At 42.3% G+C, this 21,379-nt stretch overlaps 1 protein-coding gene across 1 annotated transcript; it reads right to left on the bottom strand.

Annotated features, from left to right (window-relative positions):
• Window positions 1-866: 866 nt before the first annotated feature.
• On the bottom strand, window positions 867-20,167 carry LOC128363412 (catenin delta-1-like). Its single transcript, XM_053324412.1, has 22 exons — window positions 19,876-20,167; window positions 14,166-14,301; window positions 12,396-12,559; window positions 9,986-10,054; window positions 9,759-9,878; window positions 9,293-9,555; window positions 8,437-8,721; window positions 8,099-8,339; window positions 7,777-7,999; window positions 7,394-7,586; window positions 7,178-7,295; window positions 6,896-7,052; window positions 6,688-6,705; window positions 6,316-6,384; window positions 5,785-5,912; window positions 5,394-5,544; window positions 5,041-5,233; window positions 4,607-4,815; window positions 4,447-4,488; window positions 4,284-4,351; window positions 3,970-4,071; window positions 867-2,743 (listed from the first exon to the last, which is right to left on the bottom strand). Exons 3-21 carry the CDS (start codon window positions 12,552-12,554, stop codon window positions 4,012-4,014), a joined length of 2,766 nt encoding a protein of 921 aa, XP_053180387.1. The 5' UTR covers window positions 12,555-12,559; window positions 14,166-14,301; window positions 19,876-20,167; the 3' UTR covers window positions 867-2,743; window positions 3,970-4,011.
• Window positions 20,168-21,379: the final 1,212 nt, after the last annotated feature.

Raw genomic sequence — 21,379 nt, forward strand, 5'->3', positions numbered from 1 at the left:
TCTCTCACATGACAAGTTGTTGCTTTACCCATTTCACATTATACTGAACACATTTTTGAGTGAGGCTGACATTATTCACTAATTTTCACTTTTAGCTACAGCACTGCCTGCATGTTACACACATGAATTGGAAATGGGGTCAGTTCATGGAAAGTGTCTTCATCTACATTTCAAGTCAGCATTTTAAGACACTTCTTGAAACTGTGACTCTGCGTTACAGACCCACACGATGTGAACACATTCACATCGTAACTTGACTTAATATCAAACTTTCACACTCTAATGTGCTCTTAACACCCTCGTGATTCAGCAGATGTTTTTCAGTCTGCGTGGGAAGCATTTCATGCATACTGAAGACACTTTCCCGTACTCAAACAACCCTCGTGCATTCCTCTGACATGTCTGGAGCCTGACGAACATAGAGACTGATACACATACGCGCGCACACACACACACACAAGCACAGCGGGCAACCAGAGATGGCAGCCAAGCTGAGAATGTCAGCACTTAACAGTCTTTAAAGCGTGGATTTATGCAGGAATGGACACATGACCTGAGCACAGTTTGGAGGCCTTAATTTGGGAGATGAATGTATTTGTTTTGACACGAATGACTTCACAGATAAAAAGCCTTGATAATCAGCGCACCCAAAAATACAAGCCTAATACAGCACGCTGGTGTTTGGGGGCAAATATCTGACATAGTGTCAAATTTGAGTGTTTGCCATTTGCCTTAACGAGAGTGAGGGGATGAAATTACTAGACGGAAAGACTGCCTCTCTTTAATTAGACTTGTATATCTAAATGCTACAGTTGTTCCTCACTTCACCACACCACACAGCAACATCAATCACACATCACTTAATCTTGTCTAAGAAAAGATCTTTATTTATAAAAACAGTTTTACCAGTTACATACTTTACTGAAAAAAGCAACTTCTCAGAGCCAAGGCAGGTATGAATGGTACATCATAATTTTACATGGATAGACAACATTACAAATATAGTATGTGTGTGGAGAGTAAAAAAAAACAAAAGAAAAAATGACACAAAGATGATTGGTCTCTTTTGCCATAAAAACAATATGGTGGTAAAACAGGGACTAAAATTTAGAACAAATTGCATAATGCTCTCACCCACCACTCCCACACATACAAACCCCGAAATAAAATAAAAACTAAACCAGACACAAAGTGAAAAAAGGATCATTGACCAAAATGTGCTTTCTGTCCAACTCCAAAATTAAAACGCATCTCTCCCAATCTGTCAGTCCAAACTCGAGTTTCCTCTGAGTGAAGAAGCCTCCCAATTTTGTCTTTTTTTGGTAAAAACAGCTAGCACAAATGTCAATGTGCACATATGAGTGGCTACATCGTAAAAACAACAAGTAGTGATTTTTCTCTTCGATAAATGGAAATTGAAAAAGGAGATAAATTATCTGACAGTCTTCTTGACGTGTTTGTCGAGTAGATAGTGTCTAGTGTGAATCTTTAACATTAGAGACAGGGGTTTATTCAGTTTCAGAAGCTGTTTGTCAGACTGAATTAGTGGTTTTTTTTAGTAGTGTATGTTCCCAGTTTCACCTCCCACTGCCAAATATGACATGTTGCACTGGTTTGGTCAGCTGAAGCCAGACAACAAGGTTAAAAACAGCAGCGCAAACTGTCATTTTTATTCCACGTGGAGAGAGAGAGATTAAAGTTTAAAACACAAAAAGAGGCAGCTGGTACAAAAAGAAACTAACAAAAACATCTTCTGTCAAAGGAGCACAAGATAAAAACAGACAATATGAATGGATGAAATGAACAACGTGTGGTCTTCTGGGTCTGGTCCGTGCACACACACACACACACACACACACACACACACTCTCTCTCTCTCTCATTCAAAAAAGGTCCGTATTCATTTCAAAAATGCATACACACACACACACACACACACACACACAGGTTTATTGTATGACAAATATACACACACCTGCCCTTTCTCATCTACTTCTGTGCCCATCCCAACCGAGAGAAAATAATTCTACACAGGAAAATAAATCCTATATAAACAACATTCTCAATCTACGGGGCGGCCGCGTCCCACCGGTGTGCCGGCACGTCCCAACCTCCCAACAATCCCAGTACAGGGACGAGTTAAATTAATGAGCCAAAACTAATGCAGTCATCCCATTCTCTTTTTATATATACAGTATATACCCTACATAGAAGTCTACGTACAAATTCAACATTAGGATGCAGGTGTTGGCAGCAACATGTCGATCATGACAAAATTTACCAAAATGTTGACAATAGCAGGGAAAGGGAAAAAAAAAAGAAAAACAAGCAGGATGACAACACCAGAATTAAATGATTGTCAACAAAAGTGATTGCCTTTACAGAATAATTATAATTTAAAAACGGAATATACTTCTGTTGCTACAATGAATTTGTAAAAAGTAGGTTTGTATGTATCTGCACGTGTGTGTATGTGTGTGTGTGTGTGTGTGTGTGTGTGTGTATGTATGTGTGTGTTATCTTCGCCCGCAACACAACCACTTTTCTTTGGATGCCGAACCCTCATCATCACCTGGTCCCATCTGTCTGGTGGTAGAGAGAGAAAGAGAGGGGGGAGGGAGAGTAGGGAGAGGAGGAGGAGGAGGAGGAGGAGGGAGAGAGTCTGTGCATCTGGATCTTCTCTCCTCAGTAGCAGTGGTAGGGCAGGGACGGCCCAGTCTGGGTGATGCACACTATCAGTTTTTCTGAAAGCACAGAGTGCAACACGTTGATTAATAAACAGTCAGAATAAAAAAAAAAGGAATAAACATAAAATGTGGATAATTTACACGATAAACACGAAGGCAACACAAAGACTCACTCTGCGGTATAAGTATGGCACAATGTACAGTAGTGATGTCACAATAACCAATGCTTGTACAGTATTTAAATACCTAGATCAAATGACATTAAATATAGTTTAAAGTAGGTACTGAACTGTGCTGTAGTATTTAAACAAAGTACTTTGCTGTCATCAGAACATGTGAGCAGAAGTTCAATAAAAAAGGTAAAAGGTACAAACAGCTCCTCAACTGCTGCTAAATGTTCTACCCGGAGTAGAGGAGTAACGCAGATAGAAAAATAACTGTGCGGAGGAGAAAAGCGTCAACTGAAAATCTTCAAACACCAGCTGAAAGTTAAGAAGGTAGCAGTGATAATATCTAGAAAATAATGATTAGTAGTAGTTGTTTAGTAATCAAATTTTAAAGTTTCAAAGTCAATAGCAGGCATTAAGTTGTCTAAAACCAAATACAGAAAGAATCAATTGAATTAGATCTGATGATAGTCTGGGGTTTTTGTTGTTGTAATATCCTCTTCAGCCACTAGAGGACACACATCCTAGACTGCAGGTTTAAAAGGACAGCAGCAGACTGATATTTGATGTGGAGTCATTAATAGGTCAAAAGCTGACAACATAACAAAATTGAACATCAGGTCAAAATGCCCACTGCAGAAGCTACAAGGCTTAAGAGATTCTTTTTCTCTGACATTACATTACTTTTCATTGATGCTATGTTACAGTAGTGATGATTTTTTAGAGCTTTTCAAAATAATCAATAATACGAATAATCATTAGTTGCAGCGCACCAGCATTGATACCAAAGTCTAATTCTGTTATTGTGACAACACTACTGCACAAACAAAATGTATTATTCTTTAAGGTTTTAAATCTTTATCATCATCATCCTGGGTTCATCTCTACACCGACACACTGACACAATGCACAAGGAGCACCTTGCAGCATACTATACCAGCGTTGACACGTCACATCAGGGTTTCATACAGTTAAATACTAGTACAGCAGACCTCAACCAGTCTTTCTGTACACAACCAAAGACAAAGACCAGGTTTCCCTGAGGGTTTGACGTTATAAAAGACAAAGGAACAGAGCTCAGAGTCCATGCAGGACAAGAGGTGAGTTGGACATACCATGCTGTTACATGCAGAGGGGGGTAGAGGGGAGGGGGAGGGCTAACCATCGTAGGAGTCCAACAGGGGCAGGGAGCCCTTTCTGCCCCCATAAACCCCTCGCTGAGAGACAACCAGAGAAACAGAAGAAGAGAGAGAAGGGAAGAGGTAGTGAGTGTGAGAAAAGAAAAATGTCAGTAATTCTGAGGTTTTAATGGCTGCCAGTGGAAAACAGGTTTAAGTCAGGAACTCTTTCCAGTGGTGCAGGCGGTCAGGGGTTAGTGTAGTTAAATAAGCAACATGTGAATGGTTGTGAGCTTGTTTTAAAAAAGTACCGGTAAAGTGTCTGTGGTCTCATCCAGAGTGTGTCTCCTCTCCCTCTGGTCCAGTGTAGAGTAGGCTTCTAAGGAAAGATGACAAGAATGTGAAAAAATTACCCCAGATGTCACCTTAAAAAACACACATTTTCCATAAGTCTGTGATGTTAAATGTACTAACCAGGGCCAAGGTCATTTAGTGGAATCATGTCCCTGTTTTCTCCTAAAATGAAGCAAAACAGAGTCAAACAAAACCAAAATCTTCAGCCTTTCCCACATCTTCTCCTTCTGTGAAATATCCCATAATAATCATTTTAACATCAATCATTTCTCCCACTGACCTCTGTCCAGCAGTGGCATGGTGCTGTCTTCATAGGTGCCGTTGGCTCTGGTACTTGGGCCGTTGGTGGTGCCGGTACTGGGGTTGAGGTTGACCATGAAGTCTGTCTTCTTCCAGCCGTCTTTTTCCAGAGGTCGACGTAGTTCCTTGTGGGCCCAGACAAGCTGCAGCACCTGGCCGGCCCCCCGCACCTCGCGATCGGCGCGCTTACTGTAGAGCACAAAGAGAAATGTTTAAAAATTGTCAGATGTTGAAATTAAGTGTCTTGTTTTTGACACAGCTAATTAAGTTTAGCACCGTGTCACTGACAAATTAAACTTGTTTTTGAGCGGGGAACAAGCCGCATTCATAGCAACAAATCATGAAAGCAACAAGAAAACATGAAGCACCACGTTTCCTGTTATATTCTTAGCTCACCTTACAAAACGCACTCACCCGTCTTTATTAATGAGCACCAGCCTCTCTATGCCCTGCGAGGCTCGAAGGGTCTTTGCTGCCTCCAGACTGTTGCCTAGCACCTCGGCGAGTGTGCTCAGTACAGACACCACCGTCTCTTCTGATAGAGTGCGTCCAGACTGGCTCTGGCCTCCAGGGAGGTTGGCCACAAGGTGAGGCACTGCATGCAAACCTACAGAAGAAACACAGTTGGGTATAATGGAATTCAGGTTTTTATCATCATCATCATCATCATCATCATCATCATCATCATCATCAAGCAAACTGAGGAATTTAAAAGGCATATTCTTTGATATAATATGTGAGAGTTTTGTACAATCCAACAATCGTACCGAGCAGTTCACAGTTACGGTTGTCGATGGCCAGGTTCCTCAAGGCTCCAGACATTGCCCGAACCACGCGGTCATTGCCGTGAGCCAGTAGTTCTGCCATCATGGGAAGACCTTTCTCAAGACGCACTGTGGCCCGAATATACCGACCATACTGGAGAACAAGCACAAAGAGAGGGAGGTCATTTTACATCGACAACTGTTTCATTCAAGCAAGAAAAAAAAAACAAAAAAAACACAGCTGACACAATCAGACTTTACTTTAACAGACCTAAAAAGTAATTCAGATTTAATTTAAGACAGTGACTTTTCTTAAGAACATTACTAATAATAAATTATACTGCGTTCCGTTTTTTTACAGCATATATAATGTTATTTAAGCAGTAGTACTAACAGTCCATCGGCCTGCACACAGGTTCTGGATGGCACCGGCAGCAGCCTCCAGCACTGACGGGTTCTTGCTCTCTCTGAGCAGCGATGTGTAAACACGAACCACCTCCGGCTGGAACAACAGCTCGTAACCTGAGGTCAGCAGAGAGAGGGGGAGGGTGTCAGTTTAGATTTACAGAGTACGGCTGACAACACCTGTGCTGGACACAGATTATTTTATAAATCACTCATAGCTGATTTTCAGGCATGACTGTCCTGAAAGTTTATTAAATGTGACTAAAAATAAGTAATACAGTCAAATAAGTGCAGTGTGATGTAAACAATATCATAAAACATAAAAAGAGAAATCCACCAAAAAAAGTCCTTAGTCCACAAACAGATGTAATCTTTGTACAGGAAAGCAGCAGGTATTACATAAGACCGACAGCAGCACACAGAAATAAACAAGACCTGAAGGGATTTGGTCATGTAAGTGTGCTACCAGACAGACCAGTCAGAGGAAAAAGAAAAAAAAAAAAGTCACACACACACACACCTTTGGCAGGTGTTGTCCTCTTTGGAATGTCAACTTGGTCTCCACTTCCGTCATCTCCGTCCTTCTTTCCTGCAGACAGAAAAGAGAGAACAGGTGAGATTGAGCTAAAGAACTAAAAGAAAGTGAGTGGAGTTGGATGGGATGAGCATTCACTTTGGTACATTGTTAAAAACATACAAAATGCGACCATGCAACCGGTGGAACAAGCACTGTGACCATGCGATGGTGTTTGTGTGAGGTCAGGTGATCATGCCGATGAACTGGATGTGAATTCAACAGTATTAGACATTCTTCTTTCTTTACTGAATGATATTCTGCGTTAGTAAAATGGCTGATAAGCGGTCAATAGCTTCACCAAGCTGACAATCTTACCTTTGGAAAACCACTCATCTAAATACAGAAGAGAAATGGGAGGATGATAAGAGGAAGATTGAAGGAGAGGGAAGAGGAAAAAGAAGGAAACAGTGGCAGAGTGTGAAAAACAGCAACAGGTGCTTCCGCAACCAACAAGCTCAAACGCAGCAGCAAAATCTCTCTGACACTGTGTAACTTAAACCAGTAAAAGCTGTCTGACACTGACCTTTGCCCTTCCGAGAGCCAAAGCAGCCACCTTTGTTAGCAGCAGGCGCAGGTCCCTGGTTGAGGGGTGCAGACTCTGCGTAGCGCTCACAGCTGGGGACCTCACGGTGAACCTGATAGGATAAATTCCTCAAGAGGCAAACGCAGTTCTCCACCAACTGCAGGAAGAGATGAGATGATCAAAAGGTGGAGTCATACAAAGAAAGATTTGACCTTATGATTAAAAATGGACCAGATATAGAAATCTGTCTGGTGAAACTAGCATTAAAAAGTGATCAGTTACCTTATTATCCACATCTTTGCGGTTGATCTGTGATTGTACGACATACATGAGCGAATCCACCAATCCTGTGCACTCCCTCAGCTTTCGCCTGGCCTCGCTGCGTTCTGAACTCACATTCCTGTTGAGGAGAGCAAACATGTAAAACGTATAATTTCATGCTCTTCTAAAAATAAATCTCTGCGCCCTCTTCTCGGAAGACTTAGGTCAGTCTTGTACCTAAGGCAGCCAGCAGTGTTGGTCAAGGCGGTCTCCCATTCCAGATGGCGGGGTTTGCAGCTCTCCTCTCCTCCATTGCTCGCTCGCTCCCAGCCTGAGTGGGGTACTACCACCTCATCAGCTAGGGCGTGCAGGGCATGGTCCACAATCTCCATCTTTACCGAGTCATGGGATGAGAGGTTCCATAAGGTGCCTATGATCACAGAAAAAATGTCATTACTATCACTGCAGCAGCAGGTAGCTTCGCCCTGAAAATAGTAACATATAAATTGAGGAATTAATCATGCCAAAGCCGTTAAAAGATCTAATTAGTCTATCATTTCCCTCTTATGTTTACTCTGATTTTTAAAGTAAGACCAATCTGACTGTAACAAAAGTGATACCTGTGATGGTGTCTGTGAGGTCCTGGTCACGGGTTTTCCTCAGTAACCGGACCAGAGCTGGCACTCCATCACAGTTCTTGATGGCGATCTTGTTGTCTTGGTCTCGTCCGTATGAAATGTTCTTAAGTGCTCCGCAGGCCGAGTGGTGCACATCCTTGCTGGGGTGGTCGAGCAGTGACACCAAGGCTGGGATTCCCTTCAGGCGACGCACCTCTGACTTAACCTGGACAAACACACACAATATCAAGGTAAACGGATAAACCACAAAAAGATAACCGACTGCTGTTATACTTTATTTAAATGTCACCGATGGCTTACTCACCTTATCATTTTTGAATGTAAGATGCTGGAGGAAAGCAGCAGCGTTGGTTTTGACAGGGTCCAGACGGTAGTTCAACATGGCGATCACTTCTGGCAGCTCTGGTTGTCTCCATGAAGAAGGAGGACCCTTCCTGAGCGTGCTGTCCAATGAAGCCATACTTCCTCTCTCCATCGTCATGGGAACACCCCAGGCATACGGATCACCTCCTCCCATATCACCGTCCAAAGTATCCTCACAGCTTCTGCATGTGGCACAAGAAGATGAAGAGAGAAATGTTTGTTAGGTGCATCCCAACTGAGATCTCAAGTAAGATGTTAAATATTACACATCGGCTTTACCTGAGTCTTCGTCTGTCTATAGTGCCACCGGGTCCAGGCCCCAGGCGTGGCATAGTGCCGTAACCTCCAGGGTGCATGGGTGGAGGCCCCATGCCGTAGTCATCATATCCCACACTCCTCTGGTCATCCTCAAGCCCATAGTGGCCGTGGCCATATCGCATCTCCATCGCGGAGCCCATGGCCCTCATTCCACGGCCCACCTGGGGCTGTGCTGCATAGGGGTCAAGCTGCTGACGGCTTGGTGCTCGGTAGCCAGAATCCAAAGTCCTGTAGCCATCAACCGGCCTGAAAAAAAAGGACCAGTTCAAGTGTTGGTTTAATGAGGCAAACAGTGAACAGTAACTATAGCTTAGTGTACGGTTAATACGGTGTCGACTTCGAGCCCCCTAGCCATAAATTCTGTTCTCATCAGACTCCGACTAACTTGATGATTAAAGCACACAGATAGGTTCTTTAACTTTCCATAAGGTGAAAACAAAGGAAGGAAAAAATGTGGTTAAATCACTTTGTCTACAATATCTGTTGAATGTTTTGAGTAAATACTGCAGTGGACACTATGGGGGAAACTGAAAAGCAACTGTATAACTAGAGAAGGCTTATTTCAGGTCTGGGGTCATTTTGGGCTAAAACTGAGACACAAATGCATGAATTACAGTTGTGGATCCAGGTCTGTGTTAACAGTGACAACCAGTGATTTATCGGCTTAAACGGCTAACATTCAAGTTTTAATAGTTAAGATGTGGTACCCTGGTTTGTTCCTTATCAAAAATGTGATTTTTTTTATACACTGATAAAATAAATGATTACTATGTGGTTCATTAGTATGATTTGACTACAAATTCCTGGGGTCCTGTACCTGTAGCGGTCGTCCATGTGTGAGCCCCTGCTCAGGCTTGTGTACGCCTCAGACGGTGCATCTCCCCGGTAGTCATTATAAGCCATTACAGGACCGTAGTGGTAGTTTCTGGGTACTGTGGCGGTGGGGTAGTCTCCGCCTCCGACCTGCCTGTAAGGACGGTCCAGTGTGGCACTGTAGCCACCCATACCCGACACCGATAAGCCCCCATCAATTGACATTGAGTCAGAAGGTAGGACTGTGCGTGAGATTGGCTTCTTCATCTGCGGGAGAACAAGACGGAATATCAAAATATGTTTATGATAAAAGGGTGTGAGTTCTCCCACACAGCTGAATTCAACTGTCTCTTCTTTTTGTTACTTTCTCTTTTGTTTTGACAAGAAGTAGTAAGCCTAGGCAAGATTTTTTTTTTTTTTTTTTTTTTTAAGTTTTGATGATATCTTGAAGCGTGTTTCATATCACCTACCCCATTGTCTGACCGTCGTGTGGTTCCTTCTTCAGAAAAGACTGAATGTACTTCCTGGGATTCGTCCTCCGGTGTGTAGCTCTCATCTAGAGCGCCGTGTGCAGGGTCCACCATCCTGTACTGTAACACACACACCACATTTAAATTATTGATCATTGATATTTATTACAGAAACAAAACAATCACTCAAATCAGGCTTACAAGAGAAATTAAACTCAGAAACACACCTGTGAGCCGTTAATATATGAGTCAATTAGTTTCAGTCGTTCTATGTCTGCATCCCCTAAACGCCCGTTCTGTAATGGGAGAGAGAAGAACACACGACTGTGAAATATTCAGTGTAATAATGACAAATTACAGTTTTACTGAGACAGTAATGCAAGTGTGGTTAAAGGCATGATTTCCTGTCAGTGCCGTCTACTTTCTTACAACCACCCAGATGATATTACTGCTGCTGAAGCACATTCAGCGCTGACCGAACTGTCCCTGCATTTTTATGGTCAGTGAATCACTGCAAGACATGAGGGAGGACGTTTTGGAAAGCAGCCATTCATCCCCACGCCAGACCTTCCTCCTGCTCTCCTCTGTTACATCATCAGTGACTGTCACACTGTATAAGCTAGGGACTTTCTACCTAAAACAGGAGTCATACTCGCTATCAGCAGGGGCCTCAGGCTGAATCACATGTGGACACACACATAATTGAGCTACTTTGGAAATCTTTTTCAGCAGCTGTTCCATCACTCATAGCTCAGTTCAGTATTTCTGTGTAAATACAAGTGAAAAAGTGTTGAAATCAATGTAAAATGACTCCAGTTGCAGAAGCATGTCTTTCTGCACTTGATATTATGTCCACAGGGAGGCAGGGCTGTTATTAAAAAGCAATGGGAAGTGCAGACTACATTTACAAGAAGAGGGGCACACTTCCTCTACAGCTGGTCCTTCCTATAATTCAGTTTGATTTACCAACAATTCTGTAGTGCTTTTAGAGAAGTGCTCTGAAAGCAAGACTGTAATTATCATCATCATCAACACTGTTATTGTTAAGAATAAAATATTGACAGTTAGCACAAGGCCAAAAAACTCTTTTTGGCCTTCATCCTCCAGCTGCCAGACACTAAAGAAATACTTCCAAGAATTCACAAAGTCAAAACAAAAGATCTAATCAATGTCAGCATGTCCTTAAAAAGGAAGATAAATATTTAGGGGCAGATTCGACACTGATGCTCTCTCAGTGTACAGTGCCAAGAGATGGAAAAGATGCTTAAACTGGCAATCCCTGAATACACTGTCTGACCTTCTGTGTAATCTGACCTTTGGTGTTATCTGACAATGGCTCTGCTGCCTAATCGAAGGGCTAAAAAAAACACAACAAAGAGGAGACAACAGTAACTGTGTCCAGTTCAGTTTAAGTCTTAAAACTCTCAGGGCAGAGCAAAAAGACAGATTCAGCACACAGAAAAACAAGGTCTGGGCGATATAGTAAAAGCTTTTTGGCCACAGTGATTATTCTGCATTGAATTGTCAATAATAATAATATGAAAGATAATCAACTGAACACATAAAATAATCAGGTGGGAGTGTTTTTAGTTCAGCCACCAGTTTAAATGCCGTACGGATCACTAAGAGCACAAATCATATATAAAAATCAAATTTTGCCCCATAAAAGACATTGATTTTCCAATAAAAGTGCCCCATAAAACCACACATATTAAAGTAATAGACTATAAACAGTGTGCCAAAACCTCTGATGGTAGGAAAAAAAAACATTGTCTGATGGAATATATTATTACACTGCCCGACTCTTTTGCAAAAGCTGTAAAACAGAGCAGAAAAATAAAAAGTACAAGTCATTTTATTACATACTTGAATCACTAAGCATGCAATTATCATGCATTAGATCAAAGAACTAAAAAAAAAAAAACTTTCATGCAAAGAAAAAAAGATACAACAGGAACGACAGACAATGAATCAAAGAGCTTGTAGCAACAAGGTCAAATCCGTTACAAGCTTGATATACGATTTAAATCAAAATAAGACAAAACTCCTTCATGATCAAAAGAAACCTGTTCATTATTACACACATTGGATGCAGGACTGTGCGACACATGCACGACAGATGACCGCATTCCTCACGACATGCTGCAGCAGGGAGGGAAATAACTGAGATACCACAAGAGGAGCTGATGAAAAGGTGCATGTGTGTTTATGTCAAAGTGTATCCGGTGAGTGACACCGAAGGCATGCTGAACGTGAGATGTGGATGTTAACGGCGCTGAAAGTATGTGTGCAGGCACAAAGCGATATGTTTGCAGATGAGGGCTGAAAGATGGATGGACTTGTGAGATACAGCTTGAATGCAGACGAGACATTTAATGGTGACGCACAAACAAAAAAACTGGCCGAGCGCTGTTGGAGAGGAGGCGGGACGGAGGCAGAGAGGGGTTTACTGATGGATGGAGGGATGTCAGAGGGAGAAAATGATGCATGAATTTATTGGGAGGATGATGAACCGGATATTTGGACTAGAGCATTAGCCATGTGATGTTGAGGAGGTGAAGATGGAGGGAGGGAAGGAGGGGGGCAGCTATTAGACGCTCTGGACGGGGATGTTACAGTTTGTTGGGGAGCGTTTACCTGTGTGTGAGGGAGGGGGCGACCCAGCGCCGAGGGGCTGGTGGCGGGAAGGCCCACTCTCCTCCTCTCATCCTCCAGCGCCCGGGTCAGCTGTTCAAACTGCACCTCTTGCTCCCTGACCGACTCCAGCAGAGCTGCTGCGCTCTCACACTGCTCCATACACACTACACGGCCCCAAAAGGGAGAAAGTGGGGAGGGGGGGCGTTACACACATCCATACAGCCTCATACACACACTACAGCACTGTCTAACAAAAACAGTCACAACTCGCAGCCTTTTGGGGTCTGACATTAAGTAGGAAGCTTAAGCCTGATTTGTCTGCTGACAGATTTTGTTTGGTGGCTGTGGCTGCGGCGCCTTCTTGGAAAAAGCCTTCCTGGAAAGCCATGAGAAGTGGGATTGCATAACAGGGGCTTTGGCCTTAATAATGAATATAGGAGTCACCACCACTGTAAAGACGTGACATAAAATCTTCAGAAACAATGGGATTTTTTTGTCCTACACGTCCTTTGAAAGCCTTTTGTGGCTTCATGATTCATTCATTCAGTCAGTCAGTCATTCATTCATTCCTGGTGACCGTCCTTCTCAAATGTCATGCCACTATGAGCAACACCTGTCCACACAGCAGTGATGAAACTTAAGCTGAAAAGATCAGTCAAAAATCAAAGTCACGCTTTTTTTCAGCTTCTCAAATGTGAGGATTTTGAGGTTTGTTTTTGCCTTGTATGATAATAAATTGACCATCTTGGCCAGGTAAAAAGAAAAAGCTATTTGAACATATTGTGGGATATTACAATGAGGAGTTTTCACTATTTTCACATCCTGTTATATATAAAACAATTTACTGAGAAAAGAATCTGTAAACAATTCAAATCAACAATATATCACAACAATTGTGTTACACTGTAAACTATAAATACTACAGTGATGTTATTTCCATGTTGGTGACACATGGAACAGGACATTGGCAAGGAAAACTACTAATTACTGCCATCAAAGCATAACTCACTAGACTAGCATGCCACTATAAATTTGCCTGGTCTGATAGAAATAGGAGCGGAGGATGGAGCAGAGAGTCAGACACTTTAAAACTCTGCTTATTGCACTGACCATAAATATTGAAGCATATTGATGAAGATAAAGTGGAAATGGTTACTGAAATGTTACATTTGTCTTCAGCACCATCCTCTAAAAAGCAGCTTGATAGAGTCATTACCATTCAACATATGCAGGGTGGAGTTCTCCGGGCTTTTGATCCTCTCAGACACCACACCCGAAAGTGCTTTTTTAAATATGGTCCATGGGCAAAGATGGATGTTTAATGTCTGCAGTGCCTTTATGTGTAGACTTTGCAAAACAGCACTGACGCATTGCTGCAGCGCTACTAAAAAAACTAATCTTGAAGTCCACAGCATTGTTGTTTTTTTTCCCCCCTCTCTCTACCATTTAGAGAAATGTGAGGAGTTAAGCCCAGAAGCATGGCGCAGGTCTAAATTTAAGCTATCCAGATTTTCTGTGACTAGTTTATCCGAGCATCAGGAGCTCAATTTAATAACAATAAAGATACAGTATCCATAAAAAAAAAGACTGCCAAAAGAGGATGAGGCCTGTTTCAGATTACAAGAAAGCACTTTTTTATACTTTTAGGATGAAGCTTAATATGATATAATATTCAGTCCAGGAGGGAACTGCACACTTCTCTTTGTGGTTTTAAGCACCACAACAGAGACACACTGCAGAGGTCATGAAAGAAAATTCAGAAATACACACCTTCACCTGCGGGCGTGGTTTGTTAGAAGAGGTGAGAGATCACGCCAAGGTCAGAGGTTGAGCTCTAGTTGCTCATGGGTAGAAGGTCACCGAACCACCGAGCCCAGAAACAGGGGGATCAACAGGGAGGAATGGACTAGAGATAGATAGATACAGAGATAGATAGAGAGAGAGATCGATAGAGAGAGTTCAGTGAAGGCACCCCTGTTTGAAAAGCAGCAACATGGTGAGACGGTGGTCAACGCGATGGGGGGGGGGGGGGGGGGGAGTTTGCTGTGTGTGCACAAAAAATACAAAACAGCCTGACAGCAAGAGAGAAAGAAAAAGACACATACAGTAGCACCAGCCTTCAGACACACCCTGTATTTATTCAACATTTGGCCTGTGGACGGCAGCTAGCAGCGGGAAGTCGACCAACCTCCAACTCTTTCTGGGCCAGAGAACATCGACTGTCAGCATAAAGGAAACACAGTTTTAGAGACTCTAACATCATCCAAAAAAACAGACTCTCTTTTCTAATGAGTCTTCATCTGCCTCTGGCCCGACTGTCAGTCCGCTACTCTTGTTCTCTCGACTTGACTGCCATTTTAGCCCTCCCCTCTTTGTTATCTTGGCCGTGCTCTAAGTGAAAGACTTGTTATATCAGAGCCAAACAAGTAGAGACTTAGATCCTCTTATCAGTGGATACAGCAGCAACCTGGCTCCCTGTCAGGGCTGGCTTGAAAGGTGAATAAACTCTGTCACCCCCCCCTCCACTCCCCTCCAACCCCCAACCAACACACACACACACACACACCTGCATAACCGGTTGGACAAGTTAAAAGGAGGGCTGACCAAATTTCAGTTTCTCATTGTCTCTCTCTGTCTGGCCAACATGCATAGACACACAACGGCCTGTATTTACATTTTAGCCAGCAGGTGTTTGTGTGCACGATAGGTAAGAGTGTTAACAAGTGGAAATCAGACATGAACGAAGGTGTCGGATGAGTTCAATGGGACAGACAGGCAGACGATGAGAGACGGCTGACTCACAGTTTCGCCTGCATCAGATTGTGCAAATCAATGATGTGACATGATGATATCAGAAGTTAAATAGACGATTACAACACCCTTCACTTGGTAATATGAATCTGTGGAACCTGCGTCTGCTCCTGTATATGTGTCAAATCAATGACTAACACACACCTCCCAGGTCGGGGTGTGCCCAGTGTGGGAAAAAGGGGAGGGATATGGGATGGCCGGATAGTCTGACAAGAGAACAAGGAGTGGCTGAAGTGCAATTAGGAAGAATTTGTAAAAACCAAAACCAGGATTTGCATGCAGGATAGGCATGACCGACAGGAAGGCATGATGTCACTGTCACACACACACACACAAAACCATTTGCTTAGTAGCCGAGGCGCTCCAGAGCCACAACCTCCCACCTGAGCAAATCAAAAACCGCTGTCCTGTACCACACATGCCCATATATGGTCACAGCCAGGACAGGACTGTTATTATATACTACAGACAGACAGACAAAGACAGGCAGAGCACACGAGCAGAAAACAAATAAAACAAGTAGAAAGACCGGCATTGAAAAAGACAGGAGGTGGTGGGGGGGGGAGAGGGTAAGGAGGAGAGGAGGGGGAAGAGATAAGGAAAGGAGAACTGAACAAAAGATAAAAGCTAATCTTACATTCCTAACATTGTCTCCTGCCAATTCAGCACAGCAACCAACCCACTGCACTCAAAGGAGACCTGAGCAGGACTCGGTTTACTGTACCGAGACGCCGCATTTCAAGGCAATCAGACACAATGACCCGAACATTAACAAAAACAAAAACTACTTAACCAAAACTATTCTCCTGTGGCATCTTTCCTTAATTTGATAAGTCAAATAAACACAGTCTCGCCGCTTCCCTTTATCTCAGAAACAGATAATTAGTTATCATTAATATGCTACATGCTTTCTTTTTCCAGTTTGGAGCGTGGCTGTCATTCACCCGTGATGAATTATAGACTGAGAATGATATTACTTGGCAAGTGTTCTTGGGAATGTGTACGTGTGGTTAAACCGCAACCAGAGGAGGGAATCTGCAGCTGTCAGTCTGTGGAGGGTTAGTGGGAACAATGAGAAGTTTGTTGCGACCGAGAGCACGGGCGCAAGTGTGAAAGAAGTTTGAGAGCAAGGAGGATATCTAGTAAAATGTGCAAAAGGTCCACATGCACATTTGAGCGCATCTGTGTTTGTGTGCATCTAGGAAGGAGGGAAGGGGGGTGGAGGGGGGGGTCGAGCTAATGTGACTGTTTTAACACTCATGACTCCTGCCCTCCACCTTTCACAGCTGTTAGTTTTGGCCTTGGAAGTCAGTGGTGAGTTTCGTCGAACAATGAAAACAATCAGCGCTGTCCCGTCGCCACTCCCCTTCCTTTCCCCTTCTTCCCACTTCCTGAGAAACAGGATGTTATGGATTGTACATCAGAGATGAGTAAAAAGGAACGCAAAAGCCACACACTGGGCTGCAAAGAACCGTTCTCCTCTTCAGCACTAAACATACACAAACCATGGTGGTCAAAACCAGTCAGAGACGGTTGGATTCCTCCATTATTGGAGTGCTTGTGCAGTGAAAATTACCAACAGTCAATATGTTCATCATATGACCACAAACTACTTCTCATTTTCTAATATTATCTATCTACTGATTTCAGTTCTGCTTTCACAAGCAATTTTCTTCCTGAGACATCACATTTTCATATTTTTAAAAAAAGAAGGGGAAAAAAAGAGCTGTTCCCATATTATATCTACTAAATCAGCCCTTTAGTCAATCACATTTGTCTCTTAAAAGATTAGTTAACATAATTATTTAATTAGTAAGAGATTTCTAAAGCATCTCAAATGTGGTTTTTTTTCTGGTTTTATTTGTCTTCTATGATAAAACATTTTAAATTAGTTTATGCTTTAGTCTCTTAAATGGGCAAAACCAGCAATGTGAAGCCTGTCATTTAATCAAGAAAAAGATGAAAATAGCCGTTTGCTGCAGTCCTTTTTTTCCTGAGATGAAGAGTGAAATTGAAATTAAGAAAAACTGAAAAAAGATACCTTGACAAAGAGAACAGAAACTAGTAAGCGAGAAAAAAAACACATGGGTTGAAACATCTTTGAGTTCTTCACGGAAAGTGTTCAAAAGTTCATGTGTAAAACAACAACAGTATCAAAAAAAGAAGTGTTTTTTTAAACGTCTAAGCGAGGACACAGAGGAAAGGGTCATGATCTGCTTTCCCAAACATGATGGCAGCAAACGGTCAAAATGTCAAGCAGAATGACTTAAAGGTCAACACACACACACACACACCTCAAACATCATAGTCATGCCTTTACAAACCACGAGTCATACAGCTCAATCAGATATGGACCATCAGTCAGCGTGACTCACTCAACTCTGTCAGAAGATATCTGTGATCATATGAACATGTAACCAACAATGCAGCCTTTGTGCACTTAACAAAACATTGGTTCATGCAATGAGCGCCTACACCTGCCACCAGCAGCTCCCTGAAACAACACAGTCACAGTCAAAATGCACATCTGTCCATGCGTCTCTAGGTTAACCTGACGCTGAAATTTGTGTGATGCCACTGGCACTGGTTTAAGCTGAGCGTGGCTTGTAATGGGATTGAAGCTTTAGTCCGCTAATCCACTTACTTCCTCACACATACACACACACACAAACACACAATTAAAGTACATGCACAGACATGGTCATGCACACACACAAACATATTAGGTCGCTCTGTGTGGATTAACCTGCACACCTCAAGAGAGCAGACACAATTGCAGCCGGAGTTGGGAGCATGCATCAACAGTCAGACAATGACTCAGAGACAAAGAGGCAGTCAGGAGGCTGATACATGGGTGTTCAGGGGCATATGGTGTTATTAGTGGTGGCACCTGCAGCACATCAGAGCCAACACCAAATTAGCCACAGACATACTTGGTACAAACTTGCAGCATTAAATATGTATTCAGATCCTTTACTTACATAAAAGTAGAACAATTGTAGTCTAAAAATACTTTATCACAACGGTCCTTATTTCAAGACATTACTCGAGTTATATACAATAAGTATCAGAAGTAGTTGTTATGCAGACTGCTTTCTTTTACAGAGTTATGTTATTATAAGTTTTAATCACTAACCAATAAGAGCATTTTAATGATGTAGTTCATCAATGTGGAGGCAATTACAGATACTACAGGGAGATTAATGGCACTGCACCATATTATAAGTGTACTGTTATTTTAAATAACATTTTATATAGCACCTTTCATACATTAATGTGGCTCAAAGTGAAGATCACATTTTATAAAAAGAGCAGGTCATTTAAACAAATATATTGTAAGTAAAGTCTTAACTTGAAAACTGTAACTGGGAAATAAAATGCAGATGGAGCAAAAAGATGATGTAGTGAAGCAGCAGTACAAATTAGCACACAATGGAAAATGAAAATAAAAAAAGAAAGTGTCCCAAAGTTTTACACTATCGTTTACAAGGGGACAGCTAGTTAACCTGTTCTCAGGCTGACAGTTATCCACACCCAGGTATTTTCCTACCAAAACAAGTTCATACAGGACCCACCCAGCAGGTTCACAAACTAACAGTCACAATCCCAGCCTGACAACAGACTACAACTGGAGGACCACCACCCTTGAAAGAGACGCATTCAAATACACAAAACCGGACTGACAAAAAAAGAGTAGGGGTTTCCAATTACCTTTGAACTGCACCTTACTGATAACTACTGAAGAGCTGAAATCTACTTTTTCGGTTAGAAAAATGCTTAAAAACGAAGCAACATGATAAAAAACAAAACAAAAGTGAAAGCACGGAAAATGTGTATATCTAGTCACCACATATTTAAACTGTGTAAATATATATATACGTTTTTATTTCCCCCGTGTTTTTCCTCCCAGTCCTGACCCATCAGGAGCCGCTAACATTTAGCTAGCATCCCCCAGATCTGACCAGATAGCACCGACTGTCCTGAACTGATTTGCTGAATTAAAAAAAGAAGAAAGAAAGAGAAATGTAGGGCAGAAGCATCGACCAGAGCTGGCAGTATTAACCAGCCAGTTGAACAATAACAAGACGCCGGTATGAAAAAAAACCCCGAGTGTCTGGAACAAAGACATTTGAGTGTTGAGTTGCTCGGTGGCTGTGCTAATGCTGCTGCACAGTTAAATGACAACGTTGGAGATCAAATCAGCCACAGTTGGTGAGAGGGGGGTAAAAAAAAGCTCCACTCTGCACCCGTGTGACCTGGTTTGGCTGTCTTGCTACGTTAGCATCACAATAACCCACACACACACACATAGCCGACAGCCAGGCTAGCGTGTTTAAGTTAGCATAGCAAACACAGATTAGCCCGCGAGAAGCTAAAGTTAAGCGGCCTTTTGGGGCTAATTTACACCTTATTCTCAGCATCGGTGATTATTATCGCGTTATTGAGTGAGACTGCTTTCTTTTGTCGGCTATCAAAGAGGGAGCACAGTAGAAAAAAGCACAGCCTCGAGTGTAACTTTAGCTCCGTTAGCCGCTCGGTGAGTCGTGTTGGTGATCTGTCGATGATGGGACCACTCCTTGCCAACGCTGCAGTGCACCCATCTGTACACATTAAAAAACGCGGCCTTCTGTTATATTAACAATCTGCTAACATGTTTAATTTTACTCACCTGTTCGTGGAAAGCCTGTCCCGGACTATTCCGTTTTTAGTGTGTTTTCACCCCTCTTTTTTCCCCCTCCTTCCCTGGCTTCTGGGTCAAGCTCGTTAAAGACGAAGCGACATCACCGAGTTTTTCTATCAAAGAGAGGGCGGGATCAGCTAGCTTTACCGTAAAACAGCCACACGGCGCACACGTAAATTCCACTCCTCATACAGGTGTTCCCCCCACAAGTTGCAGGGCGGGCCCTAGTCATGCAGTTGTCAGCTGTTAACACACACACTGACCGGTAACAGGACGAATATGATTGAAAATGTGTAATAAGTGAGTAGAGTAGTGGAAAAAGTAAACTACCTCCCTCCGCCTCCTCCTACCGCCTCTCTCCTCCCATTTATTTCCGTCTGCAGCTCCCTCACATATACACACACTGATGTCATTTCATTGATTGCCCAAGAACAATAGACTGAGAGGAAGCGGCATTTCGTGGGGAAGTACAACAACAGCATTCCTCACAAACACGACAAAACTACTGGCACATAAAACCACTACCAGTGACTATCTCAGCCTCCACATGTGGGCGACCAGTAATGGGTTACAGCTGATCATCAGTTACTGTAATCACTTGATTAAGTCACACATGACATTACTTCTAAATCTCCTATTTAAATTGCAAACTTGTACATTTTCTCTCATTTTTTAGGCTTTTACAGTCATTTCCACTGTTTATTAGTGGTTATTATGTGTCAACCCGTTTAGACATTGGGGTGAAATCAAAGTCAAACAAGCAGAAACAGTTTAAACAATACTTTTAAGTTTGGGCAGGGTGGAAAGAGGAACAATGCAAGGAATTTCCCCCAGTTTCCTTCACAGTCCCCCACAGAGGTGAAGTATGAGTAAACCTGAGTCACAGCAGTTGCTGGGAATAAAAACAATGCTGCACTCTAGAGGTGAGCTATGTGTAAGACGTTCAAAGAAGAAAAAATAGATTATCAGTTGCTGAAAAAAATCGGTATTTATTCATAATTGCATATTCAGACTACAAATCCACAGAGTCCACACTAAATTGACTGCTGCTGAGTCTGAAACCAAAGGGGAAGTACAAAAAGAGGAAAAGAGCTGCAAAGGACATCACTGGAGGTAGTCTGATTTTTAAATGAAACACACACATATGCACAAAGAAAGAATGAAGGGTAGACAGCCCTCTCCTTATTAGATGTAATGTTTAGATTGATAAATCCTGAACTCAAGTTTTATATGTGTTTCTGAAAGCTTCTGTCTACTGTGTGAGTTGAGAAACTACTAAACTGCTCTTAACTCTGCAAACTTCTAAAACAGTTTAAATGGACACTCAACGCTTTCTATCGTACCTAGGGTTGGATGTTAGTCATTATATACAGGACACAAAAGATATTTGTCAGCCATATAATAACTGGATAAGTCCACAACATGTTAGCGCTTCCTTTAATATTTGTATCAGACAGGTGTGGTGAATCTTTAAGGCAATATGGAATTAAAA

This window comes from Scomber japonicus, chromosome 8, assembly GCF_027409825.1.
Source record: "Scomber japonicus isolate fScoJap1 chromosome 8, fScoJap1.pri, whole genome shotgun sequence".
NCBI lineage: Eukaryota > Metazoa > Chordata > Actinopteri > Scombriformes > Scombridae > Scomber > Scomber japonicus.

What these genes read in the sequence shown, in the direction of transcription:
- LOC128363412 (XM_053324412.1), bottom strand. Translation starts at nt 12,554, where the DNA reads ATGGAGCAGTGTGAGAGCGCAGCAGCTCTGCTGGAGTCGGTCAGGGAG. An exon ending in CACGACGGTCAGACAATGGG is followed by an intron (nt 9,556 to 9,758) that starts GTAGGTGATATG and finishes GTTCTCCCGCAG; the next exon opens with ATGAAGAAGCCAATCTCACG. An exon ending in ACTAAATGACCTTGGCCCTG is followed by an intron (nt 4,352 to 4,446) that starts GTTAGTACATTT and finishes ATCTTTCCTTAG; the next exon opens with AAGCCTACTCTACACTGGAC.